Genomic DNA, 12309 nt, shown 5'->3' on the forward strand with positions numbered 1-12309 from the left:
AATGCTTATATTAGCATGTAGCAGTTCGCTAAGGTAAAGCCTCTCAGAGCTGCAACCGCTACATGCTAATCAGAGCCATGTTTTATACTGAACCAGCTGTTCAAAACTATTTAAAAAAATGCTGATTTGGAAAAGGGTTTATGGAGACGCAGACGTATTTTTTGCACTCTCAGAGCCCTATTTAAAGTGGATGATCACGCTGCCTATGGAACTAGAAAAAGAAATGAGGACAAAGCGGACTATTGTGAAATATAGGCCGAGACCTGCACCTGACATTTTGAGCTCACAGTGGCTCAGACTGAATCAATAAGTGGCATCTCAACATCAGAGAACAGCATTTAAAGTGAGATTTGACAACAGAAATATTAATAAACGCAGATATTTACTTCAGCTGAGAAGCAAAATGAAAGAACCAATCCTCCTCCTCCCCCTGTGTGTGTATTACTGTGAGATCTGCTCAGATTGAAGGATCTCTGACAAGGATTTAAAAAAAAAATGAAACTGATTTCCTCTCTGAAATCTGGAGTGTAGCTGCTGGCCGGGCTCAAACACAAACACCCACTCTGGCTCCTGTGAGGACAGCAGGAGCTCTGATGACAAGCAGAGCAGACAGCACATTCCAGGAAAATATTGATACTCTGAAGAAGAAGAAGAAGAAGAAGAAGAACCCACTGGAACCCGAGGGGGAAAGTTAACCAAAACTTCTGCCTCATACAGCAGCTAGCTATTTTAGCTTGACGTTAACATTACACATAAATTTGAATATAACACCTCGTACATGTGTTTGAGGACTGTGCAGACATCTCCCGCAGTGTTGTGCTGCTTTTCCTTGTTTTTTTGCATAAAAAGCTGACAAGAATAAACCCAACATGAGGTTTCTTTTCATTACAGAACCTGCTCAGGCTCAGTGCGAGCCCCAGAGAGATACTTGTGTGTACATGTAGAGAGACCACCCAAGGTGTCCTCGCAACTGCAGCTTCTCATTTCAGCAAGCAAGAGAAAGTTCCCTCCAAACATGAAGTGATCGCCTTTCTGACAGAAACCATGATCATCAAACACCATCTGGAGGTCTGAGATGCAAAGAAGGGATCTGCATGTCCTAGGACTGCCGGTCTGTAGGAGGGTCTTCAGACTCATCAGTATGCTGGGTACTGTTAAAACGAGCCTGTTTAAACGGTGTCAGCAGCAGCAGGAGAAATGGCTGCCAGGAGAGGCCACGCTTTTGTTTTTAAATCTTAAATCTTATCTGGAGCTAAAATTAGACTAAAGAAAAATCCACTTGTGAGTGTAATTTATGATGCAAGAAAACTACAGATCCTGTTGAGATGAAAGATTCAGAGCAAACATCTGCTCCGAGCATCGCTCCCTCCTTGGCAGAGGTAGGCTCCGGCAGGCTGATTATACTGTACAGGCCTGGTTTTAATTAAATGGCTGACAGCATGGGGTACAAAAGGAGACGACGGATCTCCAGCAGAGTTACTGGAAACGTTGCACCTGACTCTTCTCTTAATCTTAAAATGAGAAGCAAGTAAGTCACAAAGAGAGAGAGAGAGAGAGAGAGAGAGAGAGAGAGGCTGGTTACATGATTAACAACACACCACTGCACACCATCATGTCCAAACACAGAGATTTGTGGTGATACAAGCAAGAAAGCAAGTACAAACAAGCAAGAAAATGCCTTCAGAGGAGTGAATTATTGATTTGACTGGGACACAGCAGGAGTGCATCTATGCAGGCTACAGCACGGCGCTGCATTTATATCATTATGTCCCATGTTTTACAAAGGGTAAACAAGGCGACCACGCTCAGGTCTTAGAAGTGAAACAAAAGAGAGCAGCCGCATGTGTGTGTGTCCCTTTGATGAACTATGACCTGTTGCAAACCACCATCACCTGATTCTGGTTTGTTTTGCCAGCTAGAGGACACCACCAGCCAATAAACCTGTTCTGGAACAGGTGCGCCAGCCGCCACTGCAGGAGGGAGTCACGTCCGCTATCCAGCCGGCACTCACAACACCCCCGCCCCCTCATGCACCTTTAAAAAATATATTTTTTTTTTACAAGCATCATGCTTTATTGTTGTGCAGCATTCCTATTATTTTTATTTTTACTGACTTAACGCACAGCGAGCTGTGCTGTGCATTTTTTTTTTGGATGGAGCTGAAGGAGGATGGGGGAAGGTTATAGGGCTACTGTAGAAATAATGTCAGAATATGGACTTAAATTAGAATTTCCAGAAAAGAGGAAGCATTCTAAGAAAAGTCAGAAATCTGAAAAAAACAGACCATTATTAAGATTATATTTTGAGAAAAAAATAATATAAATAATATTTATTTATAAATAAATAAAATACAAATTCTAAGAAAAATTTAAACTAACAATTTGATTTTGCCCACAGAATCCAGATTACAGTCAGTGGAAGTAAAAGAGAAATCTGAGTTCTAACTGATAAATTAAATTCAAAAAGTCTTCAGAAGTGTGAGTTTTGTCTTCAGCTCATGTAGCTGCGGAGTGGACAGAATGAAAGCTTTCGTCCTCGTGGCACACGCTCTGAGTTGTGTCTAATATGAACTTTTATCTATCGACTGGATGTGAACAGATTATTCATTGGCAGTTGGCAGCCTGGGTTTAACCAGAGGACGAGTCAAGCATCTGCTGTGCTTTTTTTTTTTTTAACTCTGTGTGTGTGACAGGGTGAATCCCCATCCGGGTCCTGGCACACTGATCGGACATTCCCCTTGAAGAGTACAGAATATTCTCCCCTTATCACATGATTATGAGCATCAGTCTGTCCGTTACCTGTGCCTGAGCTCCATTGATCATCAAGTAATAAAGCTTGCTGAGGATGCTCTGCTGTAGCTGGTCCCAGGAAATAGACCGGTCCTCCCTCATTAGGAATGGGGGTCCAAACCTTAAACAGGCAGAGAGGCGATTAAGTGTTACAGACTGACAGCTCACAGCCATTGACAGTAAAAACTATGGACAGAGCTTCCGTGATGTCACCCGTTTGTTTCTGAAGAGCTGTTTTGAGGCTCAGTGGGAGGCTCTGGGACGCTCTGACCGCCGCCATGTTGGCAGCGTCACGTCCGCCAAAACTCCAAATATGGACAAAGAGGGGGAGCACAAGCGGAGTTTAGGGGGGCGGGCGATCGTGGAAGCAGGAAACTCGCACTGTGATACGTCAACCGTCCATAATTATGCATAATTTTAAGTCTGAATACAATTAAAACGAGTGAGTTGTAAAAAAAAATTCACCCCCCCCCCGTACAATTGACACTAGAAGGGAACCTATCATTTGAGACCAGAATGGTTTTTTTGTACCAGGCTGTAAACATGTTCATTTCTGCTGTGAAGTCGGCCATTTTAACATGGGAGTCTATGGGAAATGACTCGCATTTGGAGCCAGCCCCCAGTGGTTACGGCGTGAATTACAAGTTTTGACACTAATGCATGGGCTTCAAGTCTGAGCCCCAAAGGTTGCCGCTTGCTCACAACACTGAAACCAGCTTACATGAGACCCGACCGCTTCCTATTGTAATGTAAATAATTGTTTATTATCATTATCAGCATTGGAGCAGAAGTCTCATTACAGTGCGCCTATGAAAAGACAGGTGGAGATAACAGGAAGGCAAAATGGCCGATGAGAGGCGGCGAAAGCATCCCTGTGAAACGATGACACATTTATTATAATACAGATCTAACTGGGGGCCGCCCACCATTGTGCACATGAGATTTATTAGTGTGAGAGCACGGAGGTCCATTAAGAGACAAAAATGACACACAAAGGCACACAAAGTCACCCAGCAGCAGCGTAATGAATGGACGGGGAGCTCTGCTGCACGTGTAAAGGATCCATGTCTTTGACCAGAACAGGATAAAATGATGAGGAAAAATACAAATATTCATGGAGGTATTGCCTCTTCACATTTTCTTCATGCATTAATTAATATTTCAATGTATTTTAGAGATTATAGTTATAGTATAGTACACTAATGCATTTTGGCTGTCGCGGCCTTCCATATACCTTTATTTAACTGGTGAGTGTGTCTTTCACCCACCTTCACAGACATGAGAGTCAGCACCAAGCTGTAACAACATACAAATTTGTGTTTTCACACATAAGATGTGATTTCATAGTTCAGAAACTGCTTGTCAGAAATGTACCTGCGATGCTTTCAGGTACAGAACTAGAGTGACAAACAAGTATATGTGACTCCAATGTCATTTTCTTGGCACGGCCGAGTCTTCCAGCTGTCATCTGATGAGAGCGGGATAGGTGGGCGGTTTGAGCAACGACAGAGAGGCGTTTGAAGGGGAAACCGAGACGTGGATGGGATCGGACGTTCTCACAGCCGTGCTTGGCGAGCTCACCTCCGTATTGATCTCCCTGGACGCTGTCAGGGAGACGGCTGTCTGATGGATCTCTGCATCATGCCAGATGTCAGAGAGTCCTCAGTCGTTTGATTTTGAAACTCACCCCACTGAGTCGCATCACAGAGCGAAATAAACAAGGCGCTAGCTAACATGACCTTGAGGCGCTGCATCACAGAGAAAAATATAGAGGATGTGATTGAAGTGAATTGGATTTAACAGAGGAGAAAAACAGTGTGTCTCAAATTCACAGTGGGACACACTGCTCCCATAAATATCTATATAGCTCGTATAAATACAATTTAGCAGGACAAAGGTGAACTAAGCAGCAACATTAAGGGCTGGAAAATTAAGCTGAACTGTAGTTCCACAAATGGCCACTTGAGGGTGGCTTGAAAACTGAGTCCATCCCCACAGACCTCTGTTATGTTATGTTATGCAACTCTACAGCAGAAATAAACATGCTTACAGAAATGTTCCTATTCATGACAACTGCCACCTGCAGGCGGAGTTAGGTATTGCCAGCACGTGACAGCCATATTTGATTAGAGCTAATGGGATCAACTGACAATTTTAGCAACGTATGTTGAAAAAAAAAGAAAAAAGTTAAACTAGGACACCGCAAAACAAGTGAAAACACTCGAAGCCGGAAGCGTCAGCGTGTAGTTTGTTATTATTCCATTTTTAAACAGATGTAATCACCTGACAGCTTGTTGGCCGGCGCCTGCAGCGTTGCACACCAGCAGCAGAATCTTCACAGGGCCACCGTGGTTGAGGAACTCTGATGATAGCGTCCCAGATGGTGGTAACCTCTGACCCTCAGGACCAGTGGAGTACGGAGACGATGGCAGGCTGTGATGGTACCCTGAGAGAGGATGAAGAACACAGGAGAGGGGTGAGACGTCTGGTTGGCCAGTGCTGGACTGCCAGTTTACTACTAGTTGAAACTACGCGGTAGGGTGGGGCAATTAACCGAAAATATATCGAAACCGACATTTATGCCCAGTAACCGTTGCAATGAAACGCTCCACCTCTTCACCTGTCCTGGGAGTTTAGGCAGACGTCATGGATTTCCATGGGTTTTATACAGTATATGGCTCAAGTGTTTGCCTTCACTGCTTTGCAACCAAATCTGATATCAATATCACATTCTTCTATGACTTTAAACAACTTTCCAGCTGCAGCAGTTCACACGTTCTCCTCCTGGAAAGGATGATGAGCTGATTTCATGAGTTGAAAATGTGATCATTAAACTTAACACCTCTGCCGAGTGAGGAGTGACAAGGAGAACGGAGATATATAAAGTGGCGAGACAGCAGCTTTCTATTTGGGGAGCGGTGATTCAGAGGGGAGAACAGATGGACCAATGGCTGCCTGCACTCTCAGCAGGAGGTATTATCTGATGCAGCTTCTGCTCCACATCCTGTCCTGGTGGGGAGCCAAGCAGCATCACTTCCCTCTCTCTCTCTCTCTCTCTCTCTCTCTCTCTCTCAGAGTGTGACTGACTGAGCTGCGATTATAAGACCGCTGCGTGATGACGACATCAGCCGAGCTGCTTTCTCATCACAACCTCTGGGCTTAGTGCGTAGGTCAGCCCTTCAGAAGTTCACGGTGATAAATCACATAGTGAATTAGACTCGGATGAGAACGTATTGATTGGCCGCGTTGCCTGTGCCGTCCACAAAACCACAAACTTTCATTAAACACTATTGTTTACAGCTGACGTACGATTCATCACTGACAAAGCAAATGCCACTGTGGCGCGTCCGGTTTACCGAGCTCCCCCCAAAAAAGCAGCACAAACTCTCTCTGTACTGAAATAATTGGGGCGTTAGGCCGGGTGCTGTATGAAGGTCAAGACCTATTCACAACTAATCACTGTCTACACCAAACCAACCACCAAAGCTTTAACATTAAACCTGTGATTGCAGTGTCTCAACCCGGAGATAATGATAAGTCTGCGCAGATTCTCCATTATTAACGTCGGCCTAATCAAGTGATAAAACTTGTTTAATCATGCGCTTTAATTTACGCGAGCTGTGACTTCTGACAGCTCTGTGGATGATTTATGGCTGAAAATCTCTCTTATGAAACATGTTCAGTAAAATGCAGAGGTCACCTCGTGCTTGGTTCAGATTTACAGGGCGGCTCGGGAGAAGACTCACCTCTCACTGCTCATTAAATCAAAGTTTCTTTATGGGCAGCTGCAGACTGACACTTAACTGAACAGTTTCTAGGCATTTTTTTTCCAAGGCTCCTGTCACTGCTTTCCTTGTTCTCAGGATGAAAAATGAGCAAAGTATAAGCCGTGTGTGTGTCTGCTTGTGTGTTTACACGCTGCTACTGTACTGAAATGACCACCTCAGGGTCGTATGCCACCACCAAGCAGTGAGTTTGCATCCCCGTCTATCCAGACTCATATCATATAAAGTAAAATCTCACAAAGTATGAACAAGCAAAGAATACTTTATGTTTGTGGCAGACGGCCAAAGGAAGAGGACGCCCCAAGACTCCCGTTATGTGATGTCATAATAAATGTATGAATTCCTAAGTTATGGACAAAACTGTTTTTTATGAGGTCACAGTAACCTTTGACAGCTGAGTTATTAAGTCTAGGCTAGCTGTGATAAAACTCCCTCTATGTGTTCCTGAGGCATCGATTATGTTCAGTAGAAAGGGGCGGACGTGATTACTCGGTCCATCCTCGAGTCCACGTTAGTGCCGGGTTTAAAGAACTCTGCTCAAGGTGTGTTTGTCGTGATTTCATGTTCACGAGAAAGAGATGGACCCAGTGTTAATTTTGTTGACGAATCATTTTCGTCATAGTTTTCGTTAACGACCTTTTTTTGCTGATAAAAACGAGACGATAACTAAATAAAAACTAACGCACGGTGCCAAAAACGAAGACGAAATGTATCGACACTTTCGTCAACGAATAAAAACGAGACGAAATTATTGATGGAGACGAGATCCAATCAGAGCAAATCTTGTTTGTGGAAGGGAGGGACGAATCAGGAGACGGCGGCAGAGAGCCAATCAGAAGTGATCTCTCTGCGTAAGGACGTTACCCCGCGATGCTGGAAGAAGGCGTACTCATGCATGGTAACACAACACAGGAGAAGAACAGACACACGGACACGTTTGATGTCAAGACAAACAAGACGGTTTGCAAACCGTGTGGAGCGACTATCAGCGGTAAAAAAAACCACAATAAACATGAAGCGACATTTGCAGACGAGTCGTCTTAACTTCCGCTCAAAGATACACGTGACAAAATCTATAAATGAAGACACCGCTGCTGATGGTTTTACAGCATGCGACCTGTTTCTGAGTTGTCACAAAAGTGTTTTGCTGTAGTTATGGAGGATTCATGAAGAAGGTCATGACTGAACAGTGTATTCAGGGAGAGCAGCTCACTGTTCACTGCTGCTTTTGTGAAAAGGCCATAGCAATTAAATAAAGAGATGTTTGTTTCAAATAACACAAGTTAAAGCTGTGCCTGTTTGTATTGCACTTCAAACCTTAATTATTTCATAAAAAATATATATCATAGAATTTTAGTCGACTAAATCCAAGGCAGATTTAGTCGACTAAATTCTTTGGTATTTAGTCTAGTTTGAATGAAATCAAATGACATTTTAGTCACAAGACTAAAATAAAAAATAAAAACTAAATCAGAAATTGCTGCTAAAATTAACACTGGATGGACCAGATGTTACAGCGATATCTGACAGTGAAAATCGAATCAATTCTACCATAAATCAAAAGGAAAGTTTGCTGCAAATTTCAAGGATCATAGTATATGAATACATTTTAAAACCTGGACATTTCTGAGATATACAGGAACAGATGACCCTGGAATTGCCGGAAGATTTGCACCAAATCTCAAGATAATCCTTCAATCTATTGTGAGATATATAATCCTGGGCAAAAAATAGGAGCTCTCCATAAAATCTGGTCAGTTCTAACTGAGAAACTGATTTAAAAGACTTTCTTGAGATCTTAATCACCTTCACAAGAATGGGACAGACTTAAGCTGGGGACACACTACACGATTTTTCTCCCGATTTTACCCTTGATTTCCTGTGGGGCAAAGTCTGCACTACTGGTGGAGGAGCAGTTGTTAAGTGTGTGACACCCAACAGCATAAAAACCCGCTGCTGAAGCCAGTCTGTTAGTGTGTCCCCAGCCTTAGTGTCAGAGCAACCTTTGAATATGAAAATGCTGCCAGCCAGTTCCATCTTTGTGTGAAAGTTTGGACCAAACTTGAAGAAATTTCTCCAAGGCGTTCTGGAGAAATCAAGACAAACGACCTGAGAGCGTTCTGCCACAGCTGCCCACACAGAGGCTTAAAAATACACGTACAATACAACCTTGAGAAACGCCACGCAAACACACATCACCTTTGTTTAGTCTACATGACTGTTGATGCTTATCTCATATTCTCATAAAGCCTCTCAGTAATTCCAGGAAGACACAGGAAGCCTGTGAACTCATCGTTCCTCTGCACTCTCAGGACACACAAGCACAGTAAACACTAAGCAGAAGTCCATAATTAAACACCTGGACACCTAAAGGGATGCACTGAACCCACAGCTCCAGCCCCCAATTACAACCCTGTGATGAGACTGGCAAAAGAGCACATTTAGGTTTTTCTGGTCCATAAAATGATGAACTACACCAAAAACTACATGATGGAGGAGGACCTCATTTCACCAAAAACTGGGCGATTTATGGATAGAAGGCAGAAAATGTTCTCTGTAACAGAGATGAGAGCGTGTGAAATGGATACTCAGCAGTGAAAGCCAATGATAACTATCCAAATATTCTTTGGCAGGTGGTCCCATTTCAGGCCTCACCCTTGGTGGCATTTCGCTAAATAATTTGTCGGAGCTCCATCAAATCCCAAAACGGATCTCTCCCTCTCTGTGAAATGTTATTTAATATTATTTCTAATGTAAAAAAAATAAAATAAATGATTGCAAACAAGTAACTCTACAAGTCCAGTTGCCTCGCTGACCGAGAATACATTAACACACTCCCTGCTTCTTCCCCAGGCTGTGTTGTTGTTAATGTTTTCCCCAGACCTTCCCATGACAAACACTCCAATATTTGGGAACTATAATGCTGAAAATGAGCTGTTCACTTTACTATTTCCACTTTTTCTAGAGTGTGGCAGCTGTATTGGTGAAGCTGTGAAGACAAATGTAAACAAGTTAGTGAATTTACTGGGACGTCCACTCCTGGGAAGATTGACAAACTGTCTTGAATGCTTTTCAAATGTGAAATGTCTTGCTTCTCTAACACCATAGTTTATGCAAACTGCCAATATGTCTGTACATCTGCTGATGATCAGTTCATCAAGGACTGATGATGAGCAGCACCTGCTGCAGCTCACCTTATTAGCTCCTATGGAAGCAGTAAGAGGCTACATAGTATTGGTTACATATGTTTTTTATCTTCTTGTCTTCATTTTTGCTAAATCAGTAGTGGGACACTGATGTTTTTATACAAACATTATAGAATTAAAATAGGGGGCACTAACTTTTGAACATGAGCATGCCTGTGTGGGGCGCTAATAGAGACGTGACTTCAGCTAAGACAGAACAATAACAGTGGACTGTGGCCTTAACAGTTTGGACAGTATGCGCTGGGAAAAAGGATGAAATGGTGACTTTCATATGGAGAGAGAGAAAGGTGATCTACGAGGCGATGTGAAGATGACGTAAGGGATTCATTTTGAGACTGCAGGGAGAGTGAGAGTGATGAGTACGAAGGTCACGTCATCACCGGTTTGCCTTTGGCTTAAACCGAGGATTTTTCATTCAGAACAGCACCGAGCGCCTCATGCTGGTTCCAACATCCAGAGGCTTCAAACTTTAAACTTCACTGAAAAAATAACATCTTTTTCTAGTTGTACATAAGATGTATCAGAGGTTTCTTTAGAGAGACCTTTAACGTGTGGTTTATTACATAATAATCCACACTGAATACCTTTAAAATGTTTACGTTAGTCCTTAACAAACAGCTGGTGACAGCCTGTTATTCTATCTTGATTAATTAATTGCGGTTCTCCTAATCTCTTACGAGATTTGTGAAACATCACATTTCAATGGCGCCAGACTGTCTGAAAGCATCACAGCTCAATGTTTTGCTTGCAGGAAAAAAAGCAATAAAGCTCCATTTAATATCATTCTAGTTTGTCACCTCTGTTGGTAATTTAATACCTAATGGCTCCCTGTCCTGTTGATTATCTTTAATTTTATAGTGCTATTTTATTTTATTATCATCAGTGAGTCATAAAGTATTTATTTGTTGCAGATGTGCTGTTTTTCAGTGTGAAATAAAAATAAAAATTTGTTTTATGGTATCATGTAAATCTTGTTTTCCTTGTAAATCTGTATGGAGGGCTGAAAATGTACAAAAATTAAATTTACAAAATTAAATATAAATACATACGTACATCCATTTAAAAAAAATATAAAATGCAGGTATAAAATATTTTGGTAACACTTAGAATGTTACGATGAATAACGATCCATTATAAGGCATTTATAAGCTGTAAGTATATATTAGTTAATAGTGAACTTACGTATACACATTAGAATATTAAGTAATTTTTTTCTTACGTTACAAGACATTCATAAGCTATTAGAATAAACAAATGGTACAGTACACTATTTCACCAATAAGGTTGATCATATTGAAAATTAGCTGCTGATGAATAAATGATGTACAAACAATGTTGACACAGGGTTTTTAATAATGTTGTTGCACAACTTTAATTATAAATGTTTTTTAATAATTGCCAAATGTGTATAAATTGTTTATTCATGAATAGTTTAATAGCTACTAATAGCATATAAATGTCTTGTAACTTGAGTATGTAATAAATGACTTAATAATCTTCTTCTAATGTATATAAGTACTTTGTTCATGATTAGTTCACTATTAACTAATACATACTTACAGCTTATAAATGCCTTATAACGCATCGTTATTAAAAAGTGTTACCAATATTTTGTGTTGTTGTTACAGGACTATAAGAATAACGAAATTCCTCCATAAATACACAAATATGTATTTTAACAATGCATTCATAAATAAAACAGAATATTCAGGAAAGTGAACAATGAATATTTACTAATTTAAAAAAACATTTTGGGTGCCTTTATTGGTATAATAATTTATTTCTTTATTTTTTTTATTTATATATTTTTAATTTTGTTTATTTTAGTCCTCCATATATTATGCACGATGTGGTAAAAAAAAGTTTTACTTCACTGTTTTTACTCTTACTCAGCTCTAAGTATTGGCTCCAAGGCTGCATTTCACTCACCCTGGCCTGTTTCTCCACTCATTTTCTTCTCTTTCATGTGTGTAATGGCTGTTTGTGTGTTGAACATTAAGTGCTGCCAAAAAGCAGGTGCCTGAAAGCGTCCTGTGCAGGGCAGCACAGACGGCGGGCCAGCCTGTGCAGACATTGTGTAAGCTGGGCAGCAAACAAGCTCATACCATCCTGCAATTTCCTTAAAAAAAAAGACCATAATATCCTCCACGTATTCTCCCGGGGCAAACACGTCACTGTGAATGACAGCACAATCTGCGGTGCGCAGAAAAGTGTTGAGTGGTGATATGGAGTCTCCATATCAACCTCAGCAGGCTAAGCCAGTGAGAACCCGGGGGATTTAGTCTGTGTGGCAGCTCACAGACTATCACAGGAGCCTCCTCCCAGGCAGCGCTGCTGTGTATGTGTGTGTGTGTGGTCGTTGACCAATATAAATTAAAGCAGTAAAAGTCGGCATTCAGCCCTGTGAGAGAGGACAACAGAGCTATTTTGTTTACAACGCAGAGCAAAGAAAAAAGGCGGCGCTGCGTACTTTTACATTTTACATCACAAGCTGAGAAATGATGAAATGAAGACATAAATCTGGGGGAA

The 12309-nt window shown here is 41.5% G+C and overlaps 1 protein-coding gene across 1 annotated transcript in view; it reads right to left on the reverse strand.

Moving 5' to 3' along the window:
• Positions 1-12309, reverse strand: part of usp43b (ubiquitin specific peptidase 43b) — a 52735-nt gene that overhangs the window by 9178 nt on the left and 31248 nt on the right. The window contains exons 7-8 of the mRNA XM_028412763.1: positions 5073-5235; positions 2799-2910 (exon numbers count right to left, since the gene is read on the reverse strand). Coding sequence (XP_028268564.1) covers positions 2799-2910; positions 5073-5235 — 275 coding nt within the window. The remainder of the gene's footprint in view (positions 1-2798; positions 2911-5072; positions 5236-12309) is intronic.

This window comes from Parambassis ranga, chromosome 8 (genome assembly GCF_900634625.1).
Source record: "Parambassis ranga chromosome 8, fParRan2.1, whole genome shotgun sequence".
Classification (NCBI taxonomy): domain Eukaryota; kingdom Metazoa; phylum Chordata; class Actinopteri; family Ambassidae; genus Parambassis; species Parambassis ranga.